Source organism: Ochotona curzoniae, unplaced genomic scaffold, assembly GCF_017591425.1.
Source record: "Ochotona curzoniae isolate NIBS_2020 unplaced genomic scaffold, NIBS_Ocur_1.0 scaffold_4505, whole genome shotgun sequence".
In the NCBI taxonomy this organism is placed as follows: Eukaryota; Metazoa; Chordata; class Mammalia; order Lagomorpha; family Ochotonidae; genus Ochotona; species Ochotona curzoniae.
This window is the reverse complement of record NW_024467118.1, coordinates 28,162,464-28,188,594: the sequence shown is the minus strand read 5'-3', so window position 1 is coordinate 28,188,594 and position 26,131 is coordinate 28,162,464. Positions and strand designations below refer to the sequence as shown.

The window sequence follows — 26,131 nt, the reverse complement described above, 5'->3', positions numbered from 1 at the left end:
TTGAAGGGATGCTTACATGAGACAGTCACTGTGTTTGGCATCTTATTTAGGAGGCATCTTTTGGTCTCTACAAAAATGTTGCACAACAGGTATGGCTGCTGCAGCTGGGGGTTAAGTAACTTGCCCAATATCACAGAGCAATCCGTGGCAGAGCAAGAGTCAGCGAATGGAATAGACTCTTAGAACTTTTCTTTGAACCCAATCACAGTGGATGGTGTGCTTGTCGTTAAAGATGACAGGGACCATTTTAAAAGTCATTCACCAGTATTCTCAGTCCTCAAAAGATTCATTCCTTATAGTGGTTATGGTTTTTCTTTTCTTCACTATTATACCACATTTCCTATTTTTAACAACTCACTTCTTTAGAGACCAATCAATGATGGGTTATAAAAATATCACAAAAGCTGAAAGCTTTTGTGTCTCTACATTGCCTGCTGTAACAGTGCCCAGGGGTAATGTATGTTTGAATAACAAGATTCCTGGTAAGTAATTGGCTTTCTTTTTTCCATTATGTAAACACCATTTTCTGGTTGTATTTTGCTTCGGTCCACATTTTTTGTTGTTGTTGTTGAGATTCTTTAGCTCACTGAAAACATAAGACACTTGTGAGATGATATGTCATTTGTCTATTTATTCTTTAATTATCTAACTTGCCTAGGCTGTAAAAATGGTAATTATTTTTCACACTTATTTACTTCAAACCTACTAGGTCCTGTAACAGAAGTGAAAACGGACATATATGTCACCAGCTTTGGACCTGTCTCTGATGTTGAAATGGTAGGTATTTGGGAAATTTTATGTACCTTCTGAGATTGGAAGAAAATATGCCTGAAATGAGTGCAATTAACATTTATTTTCTTGTCAATCAGTGCAAAGCTGGAAAGTCAAATGTCCTATTCTACTAAAAGGTTATAAAGAGTAAGACATTGAATTTGCATTTCAGCTCTGACATTTCAACAGTTGTTGGAGTCATTCTCAACAACAAAAAAATCTATTAATAGTTCTCATAGCCCAAACTATGTGAAGTTGATTTGTTTACTTGTTTGTTTTTTTTAATTGGAGAGGACAATATTATACTTAATGTTATAATTAGTTTTGGTCTAAATTAATTGAATACTTAACTCCTCATGAATGGCTTTCTCCCTCCCCTCCATCCCCTGCTGAAAGAGCTTAAAATACTGAGAAATGGTTCAGGATCAATTCATCCATTTAGTTGTACTATTTTTAATTAAATATATTTATTTTTCATGACAGGGAACCTTCTTAACTTTTTCCCCTGGACCTTTGACAAAAGATGATGATGTGAAATGCCTCAGTTGTTTGTTAGTAAACTTGATAAAAATAAAATTAATTTCTTACATATTTTACTTTGTCTTAAAGAAACACCTTCAACTTTATGATTAATTATGCGATGATATTTGTTACACTTTGATATCTAGTCTAACGTTAAGCACAACTATCATTACGGATGCTGGCAGTTTTATTTAATTATAGTAATTATTCTTGAATGATTAAACGTGTGGTAATTTATTTCTTGTGAATGTAAAAGATGAAGGTATCAAAGTGGACATAATGCAGTCTAACTGCTGAGCTTATTTTGACTCTATTGATTTGCGTTCATTTCCTCGCCTATTTAATGAGGGGTGACTTTTGAATTAGAAAGAGCCTATCACTTAATGCATACTTTCTGTATATGTACGTGTAGTCATCTGTGCTTTGACTGAATCACACACTAATTTCCTTAGGAATACACAATGGATGTATTCTTCAGACAAACGTGGATTGACAAAAGGCTCAAATATGATGGCCCCATTGAAATCCTGAGGTTGAATAATATGATGGTAACAAAAGTGTGGACACCTGATACTTTCTTCAGAAATGGAAAGAAATCTGTTTCACATAACATGACAGCTCCAAATAAACTTTTTAGAATCATGAGAAATGGCACTATTTTGTACACAATGAGGTAATCTTTTCTTTCTGCTCCTTCCTCTTTTATCCCGTCTTCTCTAAGTTCCTCCTTCTGTCTTCCACTTTCTCCTCTCCTTTCCATTTTAAGGAGCTATGAAACTATTGTAAGAAAGGATTGATTCTATTTCACTGCATTTTTTCCTTCATAGACTTACCATAAATGCGGAGTGTCCTATGAGATTAGTGGATTTCCCCATGGATGGTCATGCTTGTCCGCTGAAATTTGGGAGTTGTAAGTTACAATAAAAATGTTACTTTAGTCTGTGATTACCTAATGTGAGAAATATGTATCTATGTAATTTTTCATAATATAACATGTGAATCATGATCCAAGACAAGAATGATAGCATAAGGCTTGATTTTTAGAGATTGCTCATTAGTTAATTTTTCTAAATAAGGATTAAAATGAACCCCTCATTTGTTCACAAAACAAGATACCTATTTACATATGTAGTATAGGTAAAACGTCATAAATAACAGTTGATGATCTGTGGTGAAATTCACTTCATGTATTGGTGATAAAAGAAAGTTATTTTGGGAGGCAGTTTGAAAGTTTCTATTGTAAGCACAGCCCTTTATAGCGGCCTTGGGAAAAGCCAAAGATTAAAGCTTCCAGATATGACATAGGTTAAAATAACATGAACATCACTATTACTGCGGAAGTATTTAGAGCGTACACCAAAGCACAGAAGGCGTGCTCTAGGGTAATCTTGCACCTGGTCTGTCACATTAGGGAGTCTGGATCCTACCTAAGCTTTGGAAAGCCTTAGAAAGTTTTACAAAGTAGTCTGCCATTTTTTGATATTCCAAAATTTTCCCTTTGGCTTTCACATGGGGTTTGGGCTGTGGTTACGCTGGAGTGCAGAATACAAGAGGTAGAGGCTTCTGCTTCAGTATAAACAAAGATGGAGTGGTTTAGTTGAAGATGCTCCTGGAAGAGAAACATTGGGCTAGATGAATTAGGGAAATTCTGTAGGGTTGAAAACAAGTGGCTGAGCTGAACGGATCAGAAAATTGATTTGAGATTCAGTTGCTCAAGTTCCCTTCTCTGACAGGGTAGCAAAGTGTGCTCACGTCTTCTAAGGTCGTCTTCAAATATTTGATTCTATTAGAATTTACAAAAGAAAAATGTTTGCTTTTACTATCGCTTCACACTCTTAGGTGTGTTAATTGTAAAATGGTCTCTTGCCGTTATTGCTCATGCTTAACTTAATGAGAATCAGAAATTGTTCTTTTTTATAACCCTGATATTAAAATATTCAGTGGGTTAACTTGAAGCCAGAGAGAAATTATTTGCTTCTTGACCAAAGATTTAATAAGAAGATAAAAATCATAAAACTGTACAGAGTGATATTCTTTCCAGAATTAAAATCTATTTGTGCTGCAATAATTCAAATTTCATCCAACGGACTTTTTATTTAGAAGTCTTTTATGTATCTTATACTGTCTAGTTCTCATAGAGATCCATGACTTGAATATAATTGGTGCTCAGTTAGGATTTGTTTTAAGAAAAGAAATCACATATTAGAAGCACCTGGTGTTCAGAGACTGGAGGTTAAAGAGAGGTAAATTAAAATCAGTAAATGTCCTTAATGATTCAGGAAATAGAAAAATACAATTTCACCTTATTTGTAATTTAGAGGAATGATGAAGTTAAGGAAACCAGTCATTCTAGGAAGGGTAGCAAAGAAAAGGATACGTGCCATAGACAAGAACATAGGATATAAACATTTTAAATATATGACTGAACATTAGGAGATGAACAGACACATAGCTGTAAAATGTTCAATGTCAAAACCAGCCTCATACTTTATTTTGCAAGGTCGTTTGTAAAGAGAACCTCCCTAGGTGTTGACTCATTTTGAAGATCACAATTTCCGCTGAAAACCTGCCGTGCTCTGGCCATTTTGGGATGGTTTCTGGGGAGGAGGTGGCACAACATTCATTTTGATTCTTTTGAACTTATTTGTGTGTGAGCCAGACCGTCTGTTCTGGGTAATCTGGTAAGCAAGCAGCTGGTCTCCATTTGAACTGTGCAATAGGAGATGGGTCTAAATTGCTGCTGGGAGGGATTTGTTGAAGATGGAAGGGAAAGTGTACTGATTTTAAAGAGTTGAAAGGTAGTGGAACTGGTTGTATAAATGTATTCCCTGGAGGGCTTTACAAAGGGCACTGCCAGTTGTCACTGCAGAATAGTTCCCAAATAGTCTGGATTTTGCCCACAGGCAGAATCCAGAATAGGTGACCCCTGGAGAGCTCTCCCACCAGTAACATTTGTTTTTTGTTTTTATTGTTATGTCATTATAGGAAGCATCTGGTATGCTTCTAAATGGCAGAGCTGCACCAGGATGGAAGATATCAGTATTGGTCATACACTGATGTGTTAGGAGTTTGACAGCACTGTTTGGGGGGTTGATATAGCTGCTTCTCAGTGGCTTATCCTGTCATCATGAAATCACATCTATGTGAACAGATGCAAATGTGGCATTTTTCAAAGTCCTGGCTTTAGTCTTTCCTTCCCTAACTTTTTGGCATAAAAACAAATTCTGCTGAGTTGCAAGGCTATTTGTTCAGTAACTACAGTTTCTGAAGTAGTAATCATTTTTATAATGAATGATACATGATACATCATAATAAATCTCATGTGTATTCTATTTTTCTTGGACATGTATAATAAACTTAAGAGTTAAACACCAATGCTAAGAAGAGAGCACTGACTCAATCTGCTCTCGTTCAGATGCGTATCCGAAGAGTGAAATGATTTACACCTGGACAAAAGGTCCCGAGAAATCAGTTGAAGTGCCAAAGGAATCGTCCAGCCTAGTCCAGTACGACTTGATTGGGCAAACTGTATCGAGTGAAACTATCAAATCGATTACGGGTGAGCTCCTTTGTGGTTGAAGCCAGTGTGTTCCTTACTACCAGCAGCAGAGCTGTATCCTAGCTTTTTCTCGGAAGCAACCAGTATTTTCAGGGAGACCACAAATATTTCCAGGAAGAATCAATGCACAAAACAGCTCAAAATGCTATTCATGTATTCACTCTTAATTTAGTATTTTACACTTGAACTTGGTGAGATATGAGAAGTGGTTTCATGTTCGTATTCAGAAATCAACGTTAGCTTTAAGAAAAATAGGAGACTGGAAGTTTGACCCTGTATATTTTGGTGCTTTCCAAAATTTTTATCTTCTCTTCCCCCAGCAAAGTAACACAAGAATTTAAAGTTTAATTATAAAAACTGTTGATAGTGTACATATAAGTGGTTACAAGAATAGATGAGTGGCTTTAATTGATGATTTTTGATTTCTTTGGAATGTGAATGGAAATAATCATAGGATATAGTTTAACATTCTTAATGGGACAATCAGTATTGGTTTTTACAAAATTGTTTCTTGTACACACACATCATAAAAAATACTTGGTAGTTTTTTCAGTCTGTTTGGACTGCTAAAACAAAAATTCCATAAAGTAGATATATAGATATCTTTTAAATACTTCTTTCTCAAAGTTCTGGAGTCTGGGAAATCCATGACAAGATGTCAGCAGATTCAGTGTCTAGGGGGAACTCATTTTCTGATTTCTAGAATAGGACCTTCTCAGCATATCCTGACAACATTGTTCCATTGCATTTAACTATTAAAATTCTCATAATCATCCCATGGCCTTGATACTGTTACTACCTTCATTTCACAGTTGAGGCAGACATCAATGCATTTTATTTTTACCTTGCAGTATAGAGTCCTATAGTTAATAAATAGTAAAAACTAAAATGTAACCGCAAGCATCCTAACTTCTGGAAACCTTAAAAGGCCTTGCCTGTCAGATTACAATGTTAAAGTTTTGTTAATAGGAAATGGACAGTCACTACATATCTGGAACACAGCTCTGAGGGCCTGAAGGGTTTTTTTTGTTGTATTTTATGAAAAAAAAAATTCAAGAAGTAAATTCATTGGAACAATATTGTCAGGGACTGGGCAGGAGACTGGAACAGCAGAAGATATTGGTCAAAGATTTCAGATGTCAGTTTAAAAAGAGGAGTAAGTTCTGTTTGATAACTACACAGAAGAGTGCCTTTGGTTAACAACACCGTGTTATATTCTTTGTCTTGAAGGGAAGATCGTGAGTCTTCTCATCACACATGCAGATAGTAAGATGGAAAGGCATTTTTTGAGGTGACGGAAAGGCTTTTAGCATCGGTTGTGCTGGTCACAGATGTGGACTCTTCTGTAATGGCATCACCTTGTGTGCATTAATATACACGCATTTCTAAGTCAGTTATACCGAAGTGAAGGGTTTTTTAACTAGGTAAATTATATTATGGGAAAATAAAATGCGTATGTGGGTTTTGTTTAAAGGAAAAGTAATTTAGTCTACTTTCTCCTCTATTAAAACTCTCTTGTATGCATCCACAATCGTGCCTGACATTCATGGTATCACATCTCTCTTTTAAATCCCCATGATTTTTAGCTTCACAACACCTGTTACATCTGTCATCGTTTTGAGGAAACCTTCTGAAACAACACTGTAGTCACCAATTATGAAATGACACAGTGGCCTTAACCTCTCATCTGGCCAGAAAAAAAAGAATTCACTTTGGAAAGACACTCATTTTCCTATCTGAAATTTAAACTGTATCTGGAAGAAAGCAAGTCTGTAGTTAAGACCTCTATTTCTAAATAGCTGCCTTAACATATTCCTTTAGATATAACAGTTACAGTGTTTATCAGCAGCTCCAAGCAATCCTTTGCTCATTAGGTCTTTAGGTTTTCATCTATGCAACAAACATGCTTGAACTGAAGGATAGTAAGCAAGGCATGTTTTCATTCTACATATCTGTTTGTATTTTTCTAAGTGCAAATAAAGCTAGCATAATTTCTCCCTATGGTTGCATGTGTGCATGTATGAAATATGTATGAATGATTTACATACACAAATCTATAACATCTTCTAAAAATATGAAATATATAAGGGAATTTTGCTGTTTTCAAAAATCAGGCTTCCCTTTTCCATGTATATGGTGGATAACCATGTATTTATGTGTGTGTGTTTTCATTTTTCCTGCAATTTTCTCTTAAAGTTATGTTTGCTTTCCATTTTAAAAGAAGCTAAAAATGAAAAGATAAATAAATAAAAGAAGCTAAAAATGAAAGCTAGCTTCTTTAGCAGTATTAGACCTTTGAACCATAGGGCATTTCAGGAATTTATTAAAATTATAACATTTAAAAAGCTTTAGCCTACTTTACTAAATTGCTTAGTCACTATAGAGAACAAAAATATTCTTCTGTATAATGCTTTCAATTTCCATTTGTTGTGTGGTATATAATGTGTATGTGACACTCTTGACTAATGTCCTGCAGGAGCAATAATGCCTTTTTCTCATGTTTCTTGGCAGGTGAATATATTGTTATGACGGTTTACTTCCACCTCAGACGAAAGATGGGTTATTTTATGATTCAGACATATATCCCATGCATTATGACAGTGATTCTTTCTCAAGTTTCATTCTGGATAAATAAGGAATCAGTTCCAGCTCGGACTGTATTTGGTAACCACAATTCATTTCTTGGTTGCACGTTGCATTTTGATCGCAGTTCATGGGAATTACTTTTAAATAGTTCAAAAAAGACACTAACTAGAAATAAGTTAAGCTGTATGGGGTAAAGCATCACACACATTTGCATTTTGTTAGCCCATACCAATTCTTAGGGCTTGGAAAGGTATTGGCAGTCTGCCCACTGCTTGGGCCATACATCCAATTTCCTCTTTTTTTTTTTTAATTACTGTATTTTATTTTATTTGTTTTTTTTATTTATTTTTTTTATTGTTGCTTACATTGTATTATGTAGTACAGTTTTATAGGCGCTGGGGACTCCCCCCACTCCTCCCATACCCCTCCCCCCATGGTGGATTCCTCCACCTTGTTGCATAACCATAGTTCAAGTTCAGTTGAGATTCATTGCTTGCAAACACATGCCTAGCATAAAGTTCAGCGTCTTATTGTCCAGATAAGTTCAGTGGCCTCTTGGGGAGACCTTCTATGGTCTGAAGATAGGTCTAACAAAAGAGACAGGGAAGGCCAATTTCCTCTTGAGAACCAGGGAAGTATAGACCAAGAGTGAATTGGGACATGATTTCATTATCAGGGATATCCTTGGGTTTCTAGCACAATGCTGTGTAATTGAATTAAAATTATACCTAGGTGTTAGAACGAACTGCACTGGGAGCTTAAAATAAGACAAATAAAAGTCATGGCTGAATGAATATGAAAGTCTTAGAATAATTTGGCGTTTCATAAAGAGGAACAAAATGCAAATGATTTAAATGCATTGAGTTGGAAGATACTAAATTCTTAGACGATAAACTCATTGTAATGTCCTATCTGTATGCTTTTCAGCCCATAATTATGATTTTTGCTTTTCCTTTTTTCAGTTGCTGCGTGTGAAGTCCAGAACATATGTATTTAAAGTTTCTGTGAATGTTAATAAGTCTTTCATGCTAGCCATGCTTTAAGATAATAAAATCAGTTATAATTACTTATTTTAAGGTTAACATCTTTTCCTATCTTCTGTTTATGTGAATAGCAAAGCATTTATATGTACTTAGCAGATACTCTGCCAAGTCTTTGATGTTAATTTTCTCATTTAATACACTAATCTTTTCTAACACTTACTTGAGAGGCAGAAAGATAGAAATAGAGATGGAACTAGAAACAGGGAGATGGACACATAGAAAGAGATAGAAAGACACCTGTATGGCTAGAGATGGAGATAGGGAGATTCCAGCTGTACTTTTCAAATGCTCACAAGCTGGGAGCCAGGAAAACAATGCAGTTCTCCTATATAAGTGACATGGGCCCAGTTCTTGAACCTTCATTTGCTGCTTTGCAGGGTATGTATTAGTAGTAGCCTGCAATGGAATAAGGACTTGACACTGTAGGATTTGGGAAACCCAATTAGTGTATGAATTTCTAAGCCATTTGCCTAATTTAATCTTGTATCTTAATATGTCATATTCTAAGGCAGTCTGACTAGTTGGGAAATATCTATAGAAGATGAATGTGAGATCAAAGTACCTTAATTAGTCTCACAAAATATTAATAATTTGGGAGTTTCATTATTAAAAATGAAGCCTTTCTTTCTATTAGGCTTTACAACTAAAAATGACTGTGCAAGTATTACCAGATCTTCTTCCAGATACCTTTTTTATTACTTGAGAGTAATTATTAATATTTTGCATTTCTGGATTGGCAGAATGTTATTACTGATGCATTTTAAAATTTTATTTAATTTATATAAAGTGAACAATACCCAATTAGGTTCACATAGGTATTATGAGATTTTTACTAAGATCTCAAGGAACTTCTGGAATAGAATGCATTTGCTATAGCCAAGGCTACAGTGATGAGGAGGTGATCGTGCTGCGAGTACAAGCTCCAGAGGCAGAAAGCCCAGGCTGAATCCAGCATCCACCATTTACTATCTTAATATTCAGTGACTCTCTTCTGCCTGTTGGCTCATGATGCAACTACTTCATAAGGTTTCTGTGAGGATTATGAACCAATGGGCTGAAGCTCTTGTGGTAATGCCTAGTACATAATAAATACAATATAAGTGTTGTATGTCATTTCATGCTGTCAAAGTTACTACTAGATACCAAAAGTGAATATCCTTCAGTTTATTATATTGTGATTTGGTTGATAAGCTTTGAAGATTTTCTCAACAAACTATTTTACATTATGTCTAAACTAAACTAAATAATAATATGTCTCAAAATGAAAGATATTTCCAGAGGTTTGGAGAATAATATCATTGATTACAACTGTATTCAGCCAACATTTCTGTCTGAAGAAGATATCACAAGGAAATTAAGTAGCACAAAGTAATTGTCCCAGTAGTGTTAACAATTTTTTTCATATTCTGAAATAATCATATTATTTAAGCTTTGTAATAACTTAGCAATTAAGGTATTGCTATTTTTTTTATTCATAAGGAGCATGGTTCAGGGATATTAGAGAACTTAAATAAATTTGCATAACTGTAAGTAGCAGACCCAATTTATCTATCCATTCTGTCTCTACCAGGGATATTAAATATAGGAACAGTTAGAAAATTTCTCATGCACTGGTGAGATTGTGTGGATGTGTGTTAATTGTTGAATGTAGACAGGCTTTTCCATTTAAAATATGAAGTTTTTATAGTATGTGCCCATATGTCAAGATATTGGTATTGATCAATCATGAAAAGTAAATGCAGAGAGATCAGTTTGAACATATCGTAAAAATTACTTATGGCTTTGAAATGTTCTCAGGGCAGATGATGGCAAAGGCATTGATAATACGTACACTGTGTAGATGCAGAGAAACTGTCCATTCTTTTCGAAAGGATTGGTTTCTGTTTGTTGTTCCTTGGGTATTTATTTATTTAATTAAACGTTCCACCTAAAATCGGGGCAATGAGAACATCACTGTCGTATTAGTGCCTTCCTCACATCTGAACGTCAGCTAGAGAAAATGTTCTAACATCTAAAGATATGCTAACTTTCATATATGTAGCCACTTGTCTATGTCAGCTAATTTCCTAGTTTTGCCAACAGATGTAAATAGAAAATGAAATGTCTGAAAGGCTATTACACAAACTTTGAAAGCAAGTTTATTTAATTTTTAAAAGATTGATTTATTTCTATTGCAAAATCAGATATACGGAGAGGAGGAGAGACAGAGAGGAAGATCTTCTGTCTGATGATTCACTCCCCAAATGACTGCAACGGCCGGTGCTGTGCTGATCCGAAGCCAGGAGCCAGGAACTTCCTCCATGTCTTCCATGTGGGTGCAGGGTCCCAAGGCGTTGGGCCATCCTTGACTGCTTTCCCAGGCCACAAGGCCACAGGGAGCTGAATGGGAAGTGGAGCCGCCGGGATTAGAACCGGTGCCCATATGGGATCCCAGCACATTCAAGGCAAGGGCTTTAGCCGCTACACCACTTATGAAATTTAAATTTTTATGAATGGTTTATTTTGATTTATGGTTAAACACTGTTTTCCAGGGTCAGCACTGTGGCATGGTGATCAAAGGCACTGCCTGGGGATCTGGAATCCTATACTGGGGATAGTTCAAGTCCTATGTGCTGACCTCCAGTCACATTCCCTAGTAATGGCCTGGGAAAGCAGCAAAAGATGTCCCATTGCTTGTGTCCCCACACCAACATGGGAGACCCAATTCACCCTCTTAGCTTATGACTTGCCTTTGGACTGGCCCAGCCCTGGCTACTGAGGCATTCAAATAAAAACACATTTTTGAACTTTCTTTTTAAGAGTCATTTTAGGGTTTATTCATGCATCTTACAGTCAGCACGGGAATTGTCCCATTTTTCTGAGATTTAATTTGGAACTCTAAACGTTCTAAGGTATCTTTCTGAAATAAAGTCCAGTGAATTTTAAGTTCATCTTCATAGATATATAGGTGTTTATGTGTTTAACTGAACTAATTTTAAAATCTATTTTAGAGTAATAAAATACTATAATTGTTACAAAATTTGAAAAATGTATTATGAAAGCCTCAAAATTCTTTTTCTGTAGAGTTTATATGGTTAGTGAGTGCAACTTATCTTTTGAGCCTGGAAATTCAGAAGGAACCTAATATTCAGGGGAAAGAGATTGGCAGAGTTGGAACAATATGTTTTTCATTCCATTTATACTGTGTCTGACACTATATGAAATATTATGTTATTAAATACAGGAGCAATACCAGACTTGTCTGTCCTCAAAGAGCCTGTGCTCAATGGGCTTGTTAACAAGGCTTGTACATGTGTAGTAGTTAGTCCATGGCAGAGCAAAGATGAAAATAGGTGCTAAGTTTAGGCAACAATGTTTATTCTGAATTAAAATACCAATCTTTCTTTATTGCTATATGGGGCTCATTATCACTGCAGTTGAACTTGTATCATTTGCTTTTTAGCTGGGAATTGGCATGGACTAGAATATACAATTTAGATGCCTTCATCATCGACTTCATCATCATCACCATCATCACCACCATCATTAACTCCCACCCCCAAAACCTGGGTGTGTCAACTTTAGGACCTACCAGAGTCATTCAATAGAATAAGTTCAAATGGATAAATAAACCCTGTCAGACATTTTTAGCCTTAACTAGATGAGATGAGTCAGATAGACATAAAAGGCCAACAGCACCAATGTGAGCATCTTTCAATAACACATTGCACTGCAATTCCAAAGGCAGGAGGAATTTTTACACTGAGAGTGGGAATCAGCCTTTTTCTACACTGAGGAGATAAATTTGTGATTGCAGTGCTTTGAAATATGCTGATACAAAAAGCAGGATCTCTGTGTTTGCTGCAAATACTTTTTTTCTTCCAGTCATAATGTGGTGGCTTGTATATATATATATATATCCAATCTTTTGAAAGCCAAGTCAGTCTAGAAACCTGTGGAACAATGCACTTTTGTTGTTTTTAATAGCTGAGCTCTTGCACTTTATTTTTGTCTGGCAGTGGTTCTCACTAGCAGGAGGCCATGCCTAGGCCAGATTTTCTGATGCTAAATTCAAGAGGCCAGACTAGTATTCCCAACATTCCACTCCTTTTGATAGCCACCACTCTAATGAGTCTCCCTTCTTGCAAAATGTTTTGGATTTCACAGGCATGTGGGCTTGGAACTTATATACAGTTGCATACAGAGTACGTTATACAAATCTTTACCTTTATCTGATAGATGGATGTAAAATGAAGCCCAATAGGTACTCTAAACTTGGTGTTAATCAAGTTCTGATTATTGGAAAGGTCAGGATTTGAACCATATCTGTCTCACTATAAAGTCTGTGCTAACTTCATCGGCTCATTAGATAGCTTTCATTTAAGCTGTTCCTGACTTTGTTAAAACCTCTTTCTACCTACTGTCCTGTATGGTTTTCAGTTTGCTGGTTTTGAAAAGAAATAATAGTAGTAAGGAGTTATGTCTGTTTCCATTTTTGCCTTCAAGGTATAACCACAGTTCTCACCATGACCACATTGAGCATCAGTGCACGCCATTCTCTGCCCAAAGTGTCCTATGCTACTGCCATGGACTGGTTCATTGCTGTCTGCTTTGCTTTTGTATTTTCGGCTCTGATTGAATTTGCTGCTGTCAACTATTTCACCAATGTTCAAATGGAAAAAGCCAAAAAGAAGAAATCTAAACTCCCTCAGGAAAATCCAGCTGTTCCAGTGCTAAGAGAAAAGCATGCTGAAGCACCTCTGCAGGTATTTAGCTAACACTCTTTCTGTTTGAAATTCCAGCGATTTGGTTAACTTAATATTGATAAGGGAAAGCTGAGAAACTGAGAATCTCATTGATAATATCTTAGTCATTTAAAATTCAAACATAAAAAGATATTTATGAATTGAAAGTCTAGAACAGTGATTAGATATAGCTTAAAAATTGAACAACTCTGAATGAGTTAGCAGCAGGTCAAGCTGATTTTTTAAAAAATTTTCAAATTAAAAGCTTTTGACAGAAGGGAACGAAAGATTAAGAGGAACCTGTGGTAGCTATGAGTGTGTTGGGTGGGCATTTTGGTAGAATTCTTTGAAGAAGGTAACATTCTTAGTGCATACCCACCTTACAACTACCTGATGGGCTTAGCAGGACCTATGCCCTTCAAATAAACAAGAAAAGAAAGCCAGTAAAAATGAAAACTCATAGTTGAAATTGATGCACACCCAGGGTGGAGAATTCTTTACCCAAAATGACACGTGTAAGAGATGGCAGATAACACAATGAAAACTGCTGTAATTTAAAAATTGGCAACCAGAGATTCTGTGATTTAAAATAAGTGTTTTATTCTCCATGTGTAAAAATAGCAGTCTTAATGAAAATAGGAATGGAAACTGGAAGCCTGTCTCATTTTTTCCTCTCCCCTCAACTCCTTCTCCATTATTCCACTCCCTTTATTCTCACTCTGTTCGGCTTCTCTCTTGAAAGAGTACACAAATGTACAGTCTATTGTCAGTGCTACAAAGGGTGGCAAAGTATTTTTGCCTGCATGAACCCAAATGTAAGTTTATAGAAACCATCAGCGTTATTCTCTGTAGATGGCGTCTCTGTCTCTTACTCCTTTCATTCATTCAACAGATTCACTTACCAGATATATAGATATAGATATAGATATATAGATATATAGATACATAGATACATAAACATTTGTCAAGCCTTGTTTACGATCCAAGAATCAATAACATACCATAGAAACTCCAGCCAGTATCCTACATTTATTTAGATAGTGCAAGGGAAGGGAGGTAGATAATTTGCAAGCACCTAAATAATAAAATAAGTGATGTGCTAGATAGTGTTAATGCGATAGTGCTAAGTAAAAGAAGGGGGGAGAGGATGGAAATTGTTGTAAAAGAGAAGATGACAGTTGCGTGGACCAGTTAGTTGTCCACCTGCCCTGCACACACTGGTCAGGGTCCTGGACTTTCTTGTCTCCTCCTGCATAAGCTTCGGGTGCTGCTACTCTTCTAAGAACATGCAGGACAGGCAGAAAAACACGGTGCTCTGAACTGAGTCAGTCAAGATAGTTCATAGTTGCCTTGGCACCCAGCTCATCAAGATTTTCACAATTATCAGAATATGCTTTGTATCCCACTCTCAGGTTAAAAATTATTCACTGAATATGCAGTTTTATGCTTGTTTTTCATCCCTCACCAAAGCCCTTTTTGTCTCTTATGATTGTTTTCTTTGGTTTGATGTGTTGAAGTCCTAATAAAAGTGTTCTATTCATCAGTTCTTTCAAAAATCCAGTTGGCTTATTTATTTTAGTATTTCTCTTTCTAATTATCAACTGAACACTGTATTTTATTTGAATCTATTTTACAAGTTAATTTTATTCATGATATTCTCATTTCCTGAGTTAGTTTTTTAGTAATGTGTTTTTCGTTGCTTCTTATTTAACAATATTTCCTTTGCTCCAGTGAGATTTAGATTGCATACAGCTTTGCTCATACTTCATAAGTATCGGTGTACAATATTATCATAATTATTTCTTAAATGTTCTGTAATTATGTTGCTGCTCTTTTGTATGGGCTAAGATTTATTTGGGGACAATATTAAAATTTTTATGTGGATTATTTTTGTTCCACCAACTCAAAATATAATTTTTACAGTAGATTTGAATGTTGTAAGCCTTTCCGTTGTACCTTGTTATACTAAAAGATTGTAAATGTTTAAAAATAATTATAAAGGAGTTACTTTTTAGTGAGTCAACCCATTTTATTTAAACTTATGTTATCTGTCTTTTAGCATCTCACCCCTACAGCAGGTGATGACTCAGGTCCTTTGGTCCCGGCGAGCACTTGTGTGTCCTGGGGTGAGTCCCAGGGATTGAACTAAAGAAATGGTGGATTTCTGTGATTCTCTCTCAAATTAAAGAAAAAAATTACCTCCTTTGTAATTTTTCAAATACAAAATATGTGAAATTTCTTCTAATATTATAAGACCACACTATTTTTTAAATTTCAACTATTTTTATCAGATGATAGGCTATTCAGCGTGTAAAAAGTTGTAGTTGCTCTATTTTCTTACCTAGCTATTTCATTGCATCATGAAATAAATTTTCATTTTTCTCCTATATAAAACATTTTTCTTTTGAAGCTTAATGAGACTGATTTTTTTAGTATTTTTCATTATTTAAAAAATTAACTTCAGCATTACATTTTTGCCATTTTTTCCTTATTCATTCTTTCCCCATGCTCCTTGCAAGTTATGAATCTTTTAAAAATATTATTTGCAGGTAGGGCATTATTGTTGCATACTGGGTTAAGATACAGATTCCCATATCGGAATGCCACCCATAAGGAAACCTCAATGAGCTTTCTGTTGCAGCCTGGGAATGAACCAGTGGATGGAACATTCTGTCTGTCTGTCTGTCTCTCTCTCTGTCTTCCTTCTTCTCTTCCTTCTCTATTATTCTGCCATTTGAATAAGTAAAACAAATAGAACTTGTAAGATTGTACCGTAGCTGGTGTACCTGCCACTTGCAACACCAGCATTCAATTATGAGCAACATTTTCATGTTCCAGTTGCTCTAATTTGAATCCATCTTTCTGATAATAGTATTGATAAGACGACCTAAGTGCATGGGCTCTACCACCCACATGGGAGACTCCTCACTCCCGGCTTCAGCCTAGCCCGGCCCAGCCTTGGCCACTGAAGCCATCTGAGGATGGAAGATTTTTTCTCTCTCTTCTCCCCACCCCCCCACCTCTCTTTCTCTCTGTAACTCTGAATTTCAAGTAAATAAATAAATATTTGTGTAAATTAATCTTAGAAAAAGAAAGATGTATTTGGATTGGCTTATCAACATATAGCAGATGAGGGCATCCCTAGCAAGGGTTTAAGCCACAATGGTTGAACCTGTATGTAATTTTACTATCAATAATGATAAACTTGAGATTTTCTGATAATATTGTAGTTATAAACATATGCCTCTCATATACCTATTAATTTCCTGAACCTCCAGATTGTTGATGCAAAGATTTCAGCCTTGGAAGATACTCTATTTATGTGTTTGTATGATTTTCTGTGTTGAAAATGTACATATATAGTTCTCTTTTCATTTTCCCCAAGTAATGAGGCTCATTACTCTAGTGCTGCAATAAAATATTATAAAGACTTGAATTTATCATTTAATTAAATTAAAATTGTTCTGTAGAATTTCCAAAAATGGAAAGAGAACGAATGGTTCTCAGTTTTCTCCCTAAAATGTATCTCTTAACTACAACAATTACTATTGATAGTCAGTGCTTAGTTAAGCTCCTTTGCTTGGCTTAGACAATTTGACTCAGGAAGTCTTCTTTGCATCCTAGGTCAAGAAAACAGAACTTGCGAAGGACAGAAAGTTGTCCATTTAAGTGTTGAAATGGACTTTGAAACAAACCTACTCAAAAACAGGCATTAACTGCTTCACGTGCTTTACATATATGCCTGTGTAATAGCGTAGGTCTCCACAGCAGTTTACTTGAAGAATGTCTGCGTTTTTATTACAGTAATTGATAGCTTGAGTCCACCTGTCCTCCTGCATCCATTTCCCACTGAAGTGCAACTGACCTTGGAGTATCAGTTGTAACTGAATGATTTCCATATGAATTTCAACACTGACAGTTGAAAATGCAGTAACATTAAGGGGGAATAGGATGGGAGTTGTGGTGCTTCAGGTTAAGCTGATTATTGGCACATCCCTTACTGGAATGCTAGGCTGAGTCCTGCTATTCCACTTCTAATCCAGCTTCCTGCTAATGTGGCTTGGAGGAAACAGGTAGTTCAAGTATTCCGGTTTCTACAACCACCTGGGAGGCCATTATGGAGTTCGTGATTCCCAGCTTCAGCCTGACCCATTCCTAGCTGTTAGTGATATTTAGGGGAGTAAGCCATCAGATGGACAATATCTCTGTCTCTCTGTCTCTCTCTCTCTCTCCCCCGCCTCAACCAGCCTTTCAAATAAATAAATAAATAATCTTTAAGAAAATCAAGGGAGGGTGATAATAAAAAACAAAGATGGGTATGGAGAAGGGTCTCAAGAAGGGGAAAATATGTTGTGAAGTACACAGTAGCAAAAAGTACACTTGCTTATTGTACAGCAAGTAGTATCTGAAATTATTGCTATCCTATATTTAAGAATCTTCTAGACCTAATCTTTAATTTTATAATATTGTTTTGCTTAATTTTTTTTCACATTCACGTGCTATGTTTTTACCTAGCCAAATGGTGAATTAATTAGTAAAACAGATATCGAAGTTATATTTTGTTCTCCCATACCTCACACAGCATACTTAACTGTTTACTGATGATGGGCTAGTTTTAGAAATTGTATAATATGAAATTTTATTTTTCTAAAAGCCAATGTTAATCACTAAATTTGCATATAGCTATCTTTGTAACATCTTCTTCAGAAGTAAATATGAGCATTAGGCAGATGTTAACATGAACTTTTGGGACAGAAAACATATATTTCTAACAATGATATTCTGATGATCATGTAATGGTTTTCGTCCTGCTGTAAAACGTGATGTTTGGTCCGTGTACACTTTGTGTAATGATAAGTCTGAGGTGTGCCTGTCAGCGGTTGTTCTTCACTGGTGTGCTGCAAAACAAAAGTTGGCAAATCTGTGATGGCAGCTTGTGCTTGGAGGATAGGGCAGCCAGTAGTTCTCTGATCACGTTAGTTGTATCACTTCCATAAATACCAATGACTGGGAATGACATCAGTATTAAATATGGTGACTCCCAGGGATTGGTACTACAAAACCTCATTCTGTTCCTACAGGGTGTACTGACTGGGTTAATTTCAAATTTTCCTTTCAATTACACTATCAAAAAACCTCTTAGACTGCTATTCTATAGTTTAAGCTAATATAAAAAAAATAAACTCGCTTTCCCATTTGTCCTTATTTATTTAATTTTTAAACAATTTAGCTTAAAATCTTTTGACTTGGCACTTTGTAAAAGGACTGAAACCATACTTCTAATTTATTTGACATTTAGGTGTGCTTGTGATAGAAGCCTAGTGATATTGTTTAGAGCTCAAATACTCAAATACCTCCACAAACTTGTGTAGTTTTAAGCATCAGATATCCTGTAGGTAGAAATGCTTTTTAGGCAGGACTGATAATTCAACTGCAAAACTATTAAATGGCCTAAATATTTAAAATGCCAGGATTATGTCTTGTTCCCAGCCATTTTAAAAAATTGCATTATATTTTTAAGTGTAGAGAAATAGCATACTTAAGAGACTAGCATGCTTAAGAGAAGAGCCCAGCTAGTTAACAAACATTTGCAGGCAGCTATTATACACCAATCACCATGCAAACAGCAAAGGATTCAAAAAACAAAAACTGCCAAGTGCATTTGGAGAAGCTACTAGTCATGCCATTTTTGAGTAGTTACATTTAGTAAATTGAAGTATGATCTGATATTGGATTTAGAATAATATATACGTGCTTATTATTACGTAACTTTACTCTCAAATGATTTCTACTACCTTAGATCTATCAGCTAGCTCTACATTTTGTACAATCTTGATATTCAATGCATTCTTAAAAAGGCATATATTTTTGAAATACCTATTAAGTGTTAATGTATCAGATGTATCAACATACACAGATATGGATATGTCAGAGCACATAGTTATTTTACAAGTTAAAATAAATATTGACAGTTTGCAAAATGCTGTGAAGTAGAGATCCTGAGTAGTGATAAACCATATGAGAGACAATTACGTTCAGATTTTGAATTGTTTTTGAAATGCAGAAGAGGGCATGCTAGTGGATATCATTGAAAGTAGAGAAAAGGGCCTGGTGCAGTAGCCTAGTGGCCACCAGGATCCCATATGGGCGCACGTTCTAATCCTGGCTGCCCCGCTTCCCATCCAGCTCCCTGCTTGTGGCCTGGGAAAGCAGTCAAGGGACGCCCAATGCCTTGGGACCCTGGATCCACATGGGAGACACAGAAGAGGCTCCTGGCATCATCAATTTAATGCTGCATTTGGAGAATTGGCTATATTGGCCTAGTGCTTATGGGGTGTGTTACATATGTAGATATTATAGATGATATGGTTTGTTTGTATTGACACATGTATCACCAATGAAGCAGCTGTGAAATCCATTTTATATACAGTTTGGTGGAGTCAGACCATCCTTGAGTACCTACTGTGAGCTACTTGTTACACTACTTTCTTTTTTCGTGTCATTTCAAATCTTCACACCAAAACTCATGAGGAACTGCTCTTTCATTTTACACAGAATTTGATGATTCTGAAAGACTGAGCCATGGTGAAGTATATTTTTGGTGAGTTGCCTAGACTATATGTATAGTAAATGGTAGAGTTGGATTTGAGCCTTACGTCTTTGGCATCCGAAAATGGATGCTTTCAAATGCAGAGTGCTGCCTCTCACTTAGAAATAACTGCAGGCAGACATTAAATGGTTTTTGCCTTTCCTCTCAATTTTCTGGTGTAGCCTTGCTGTCACAACCCAATCCTTGAGCTTCCACTTGTCCATTTCATGATGATGTTAAGAGAAAGTATAACTAAATATCTGTATTACTACAGATTCATCCACTCTCAATAATAATGCAAGTGTTTATGCTTTGATAACCTGGTCTTGTTTTGTGACACAAGATGCAATAAGAGCTGGTTGGATACAGGGCATTTCTTTTGGGGGCTTTTGTGTCAGATCACATGAAATACTCAGGTTTGTTTTATGCTTACTTATGTGGCAAAAATCCATACTTTTTCAACAGCAAAAAATCCACCAATTGATGCTTACCACGTACCACAGGGCACCTCAACTGAGAACTCACACAATCTCCAGTTTTTTTTTCCTGGTGAGGAAATGGAGGCTCCTAAAGATCTGAATGAGTTGCGCAGTCGTGCAGTTGCTAGGTAGTAGAACCAAGGTTAAACCCAGGGACTGTGGGTCTAGAGTACCACTCAGTGCCGCACTCCGCGCCCTTCCGCAGCAACCATTTGCACACCTCTGCTGACTCCTGCTGTCCCCCTCACCGCGTACTCAGAACCCAACCTTACCGTAATTCTTAGGAAAACCACATTGCTGTTCACCTTGTTGAAAATGGAACTAGTGCCTTGAAACTTTCCTATTTATAAACAAACAATATATATCCATTCCAGGGGTGGGAACAGCTGGACCACGGGCTGTATAATGGCCTCCTAGATCATTTATCCTGGGCTGCCAAGGAAACTGCAGGTAGGACTCTAAACTCAATAAATCTCTAGCAGACTGATTTTTAACTGATAATTGTGTGTGGCCTGAGAATGCTGTTCCAGGTATTCAAAATGCCCTTGGTAGAAAAAAGATCCCCATTTTTGCATAGCAGTTTGGTTTAAAGAAATAATGAAACGATAGAAAATTACAACTCACTAACCTTCAAATAAACATAAAATACATGTAGATTTTTTTTTCCAAGGCTATAAATACTGAGTTTTCACAGTCATTTCATCTAACCATAGAAGAACCAACCCATAGCTTTTCATTTTCTTTCTTTCTTTTTTTTTTTTTTTGACTTTGTAAACATCAAAAAAGTGTTTTAAATGTCACTGTTACTTTTTGGTGTGCAGAATAAATATATCCAGCTAGCAGTATATATTTATAATATTATTCAGGAGAATAGTTTTCCATGTTATGGGAAAATTTTAAATAGAGTAGGTGCACAAGAAATTCCTATAGATCATTTTGAACTTCTCCTATAATCAATGAGGCTTAATTGGCAGGGAAAATAATATATGCGAGAACCAGACATGTCCACTTGAGAACTTACACTGCTAAAAGTTATTCTAAAGATGGTTTAATTATTTATTTATTTCTACTTGAGAGCTTGCACTGTTAAAAGTGATTCTAATGATGGTTTAATCATTTGCTTATTTGGTGATGGTTTCCCAACAATGTGTGAGGGCCAGCAGATCTTTTTAGAAGGCAAAAACAGAACCACATGAAAAACAAGCACTTCCCTAAACTACTCTCAGTATTTTGGAGCAAGTTCTCCTTCCCGATATACTGAGTAATACTATCCATTCCTTCTGGTTGATTTGGCAAAGCTGCCAATTTTCCCTCTGGCTCTTTTGAGGAGCTAACTTTCTCACACTATAATATACACCACGAAGTCAGTTTCAGATGCTATTTAGCAAGTACAAGAGACATCAGTTTAGATATGACTGATCTCATTTCACCTAAATGAATTAGCAGATATCATTCATGAAAAATATCTTTGGTAGAAGAAAAGTATTACGCTTTTTGGTCAAGTTGTCAGCGGTTTTAAAAAGAGAATATTTTCCATTCATATCGTCTTCCAGGAAATGTGTTTCTTAATGTTTTGTGATATCTCCAATTCCATAAGATTTTACCCTGTCTAGAGACTGCTTCAATAATACATTCTATGCTTTCCAAAGCAATCTTTTTCTTCCCTTAGTAGTGATTTTGCATTTTCACCTTCCTCCTAATTATTCCGTGGCACTCGATATGTATTCCAGTCTTTGACCCTTGAGGTCTTCCTTCAATTTCATACCCCTCTGAGCTTTTTGTGGATGATCTGCATGTAGATTTACTCTGATCTCATGACTCTCAATACAATGTAATTCTCTGAATTTCTCTTCTTTGGAGACTCTTTTGGAAGCTAACTTAGCTTAAAAAAAGTTTTATTGTTGCTTTTGAATATTATTTGCTAATTAAAAAGCAGTTTTAGGCTCCACAGTCACAATACTAATACTAATACTGATAACTATTCTTGAGAAATTCACAGTAAGGAATGAGAATATTATCACTTACTTTTTCACCTCCCTAAGAAAAGTGTTTCTATGTTTGTTCAGCTTAATGTAAATGTTAGGAACTTCATCAAATATGAAGACAAAACTGTCATAAAATATTAAGTCAGAGGAGGTGTGGATAAAGGGAGCTACATTATTTAGCACACTTGTGCTTTTACTTTGTTCATGCCTTTGGCACTCGAGGAGTCCAAATGGTGTGGGGTGTGTGAGTTCCATGAATACAAAGAGAAGAAAGTCAACTGCTGTATCTAGTTTAACAAGTTGTGAACACATGTGAATGACTGAGTTTAGTATATTGAACAGATTTTTAAAAAGCACATTGAAAAGTATAAACTTTAAGTTTGGTATTTGTTAACCAAGTCAGTGAATCAATGAATAAAATAGAGTCTGTTAGTATTGATGATTCCAAGAATGTGTTAGGTAACAACGGAGGCAGAGACAACTGATCTAGATCCATTTCAGCACGGTGACTTTCTTCTGGAGGATCCCACAGAGTAGTGGGATAATTGAGAGGAATCTGTGTAACTCTTCTCTTATGCTGGAGCCACTCTGGTTTCTTTGGAACTCTCCCATTAGAAACAAGTACTGTCCCTGCCTTCCATTGACTGTGCCTTTGACCTCAGCATTTAAAAGATTTATTTATTTATTTATTTATTTATTTAAATGTCAGAGAGAGAGGGGGTGGAGAGCAAGAGAGACATCTTCCACCTGCTAGTTCATACAAGATGGCCCTTGTGGCCTGGGGACTGGGCTAAGATGAAGTCAGGAACCAGGCCCTTTGTCAGGGTCTCCCACACAAGGTGACAGGGGTTCAAATACTTGACATGGACTTTCACCCTTAGAGAACGTTGGAGTCACAGGCGGTGGCTTTAGGTGCTGTCACACAATGCTGGCTCCTTGATTTTACTTCTACTGAATTAATTATATGGCTCCTAACAGGGATGATGTTAAACGCAAGGTGAGAGTCATGTTGAACTCTGCTTGTGGGATTTTTGCCTGGATGTGAGTTCACTTTCCGGTTGTACATAAGGGAAGAATCTAGTGGATAACTAGAGCAGATTTGGTATGGAGAAACTGGTAAATGCAATTGATTGGAAGGTGAGAAAGGGAGGCCTGTGTACCTGGAGTGATGCTTCTTCAGGGACTAAAAGCAAGAGCAAGTCAACTGTTGAGCAGCTTGACAGGGATTTTTTGAGTACATCTGTATTTTCAAATGCAGTTGCTGCAAAGGGTGGGTGTTCAGTATTTGCAGACTGCTCATGCCCTCAACAAATAAGCTTGTGGTTTGTTTCCCAAAAAAAGTCAGGTGCTTCCAGTTGACCTTATCAATATGCCATTTTTTTGCTGGTTAAAATACTTAAGAGTGCAGTAGAGAAGAGACCTAAATCCAACTTAATGTTGCATTTATCAGCTCTCTTTTAAAGTCAAAACAGGTGTTTAATGAGTAAATGTCCCCGTGATAATCGTTACTATATTTCAATTTGTTAGATTATTTGTTTTTAGGCAAAAATTATTTGATTTTTTTATTTGTAAAATTATTATATATTTATCTCATTTAAAAAGCAGACAGACAGATGGAGATCCTGCCTCTCCTCCAAAGATCTGTAACAATTTATTCACCCACCAAATGACTATCACAGCCGGGGCTAGACCGGCCAAACCCAGGAGCTGGGCATGCAGTCCTGATCCCTTGCATGGGTGGCAAGGCCCCAAGTATTTAAGCTATCTCCTGCTTCCTGGCAGGGTGTATATTAGTGATAAGCTGAAATGGGGAGCAGAACCAGGAATTGAGCCAAAATATTCCTTCCTATATGGAATGTAGGCATTTCAAGCAGCATCCTCTAATCCCCACAGTAACAACACTCATCCACTGTTAGTTTTTAAGGCAAACACAATCTAAGGATACCCCGACGTGAGCTGAGGGTATCACAACCAGAGCTGTACTGCGTCTGGGACTGGTGGGACATCTCCTCTGTCGGCATCTTAATGCCCTCAGTAAGCGTTTAGTTTCTTTTTCCCATTAGGACTTGAAATATTTGAGACTTGTACAGATTCCAGGATTCACAAAACATTCTCCCTTGTACTTAGCTCAGGATTGCTGCTACTGCAAGCAAGAAATGCACTTTCTAAAACCTTAGCTGATCCTCAGCAATGTTAACATGCTTTCTGCCTAATGTCTGCCAACGGGCTGATCCAAAAATGGCACCAAGGATTTAGCTATTATCCACAGGACAAGAAATAGATGACGGTCAATGGGGACCTGATCTGCTGACAGAAAGTTATTTTAGTGTCCCCAAGCAATTCATAAAAATAGAATGAGATTTTACATAGTGAATTCTGTTTGTTTTTAGTTAATTAAAAATGAATACCTCATGTAGTACTTTTTAATATTTATTTTTCTTTCATATTTTCGCAGCATTTCTCCACTCATTATATTTGTCTTTGATAATTTAGTAAATAATTCATTTCACACATTTGCAATGAATAATATCCCTGCAACATAGTCAAATTTATTTGTCAGATTCATGACTACAAATATGTATTCAGAGTGCATTTATGTGTTAAGAGGAGACATAAAAAGGTTTAGAAATCACCAATTTTCCATGTGATATATATTTATAATTGTATGTTGTCTTCAAACTCATAATAAACTAGAAAAAATTAAGTTTTAAAATTAATTTCTATCAGAAAGATAGACCTTGTCCTTGTTTGCCTGAAATTGCCTGAGTTCGTACCAGTTGTCCTCATGGCCCATCCAGCTTAGCGTTTCTTCTGCATGAAAGCAAGCAGGCTTGACCAACTATTAGAAACCCTAACAAGAGAGAAAATGTAAAAGGCAATTTCTAGCAGTGAACTTTTTCTATTTAGCCATAATAGGAACACACACACACACACACACATACATACACACACCCACCCCATCAGGAAAGAAGTAAAAATGACTTCCAGTCGTTATTGTACCATAATGTTTATGCAAGGAAAAGGTCAATTTTCCATACTGTAAGAGAGGTGAAGACCACTGCTTTACTCTCAGATATTTTATTAGACTATATTTCTCATTTAGAAAAAAAAATTAACAGGAGCCTGAAAGTAGTAAAATCTGGTGCTGACACAAGTAGGGTGAAATCAGAAGTATGAAAGAGAGGAGTGAACTCCTGGAAAGAATTTCTTCCACCTGCTTGATCTGCCTTGTGCATTACAAATATAGCTCTATTTCATGACACAGAAAGTAAGGATAGTCCAACGATTCATCAGATCTGGTGGTCTGATTGAGAGTAGATGGTGCACTTTTATTGGAAAAAGTGCAGTATGAGTTCAAGTGTCACATGCTGATACAACAGTGATATTTAGGATTATGGCACTGTACTTGATAAACCTGATTTAGCACTGTTTAGTACAGCTTAGCTCATGAGAGAACTGTTAAATCTTAACAATAACTACATGGAATAAAACATTCTATGTGTTTATTCCAGGCCAATCTGCCAGCACAGTAGACTGAGCACAATCATACTCTCTCGGCAAAGCAAGAAATGAGCTGCAATTTGCTGCTTCTTTTGCACGAGCTAACGTAATGTTCTTCCCTAGTCTGAATGCTCTTCACAATCTGATTATTGTGTTTACTCCATGGTGCTCTTTGTTCATGTCATTAATGCATTATTTTCTAAGAGTCTCCTTATTCAAAACAGCTTGATAGATTTCCAAAGGGTAAACAGTGTGATTGTTTTGTTGGTTAAAGTATACATTGTGTGTTCAAGTGGAGGCATTACTGCAGTTTCAGATCAGCTGAGTGGATTCAGGTTCATGGTCTAGGCTATCTGGCTGCGTAGTTCACTA

The 26,131-nt window shown here is 36.3% G+C and overlaps 1 protein-coding gene across 5 annotated transcripts in view; it reads left to right on the top strand.

Moving 5' to 3' along the window:
- The window catches only part of GABRA4 (gamma-aminobutyric acid type A receptor subunit alpha4), a 60,969-nt gene that overhangs the window by 14,325 nt on the left and 20,513 nt on the right, over positions 1-26,131 (top strand). For 2 of the 5 annotated variants that reach the window (XM_040965868.1, XM_040965869.1), the window contains exons 3-8: positions 710-777; positions 1,746-1,966; positions 2,121-2,203; positions 4,709-4,852; positions 7,364-7,516; positions 12,967-13,226. In XM_040965868.1, coding sequence (XP_040821802.1) covers positions 710-777; positions 1,746-1,966; positions 2,121-2,203; positions 4,709-4,852; positions 7,364-7,516; positions 12,967-13,226 — 929 coding nt within the window. Of the gene's footprint in view, positions 1-709; positions 778-1,745; positions 1,967-2,120; positions 2,204-4,708; positions 4,853-7,363; positions 7,517-12,966; positions 13,227-26,131 lie in introns of those variants that run through there. The other 3 variants (XM_040965872.1, XM_040965870.1, XM_040965871.1) reach the window with 3 other exon arrangements.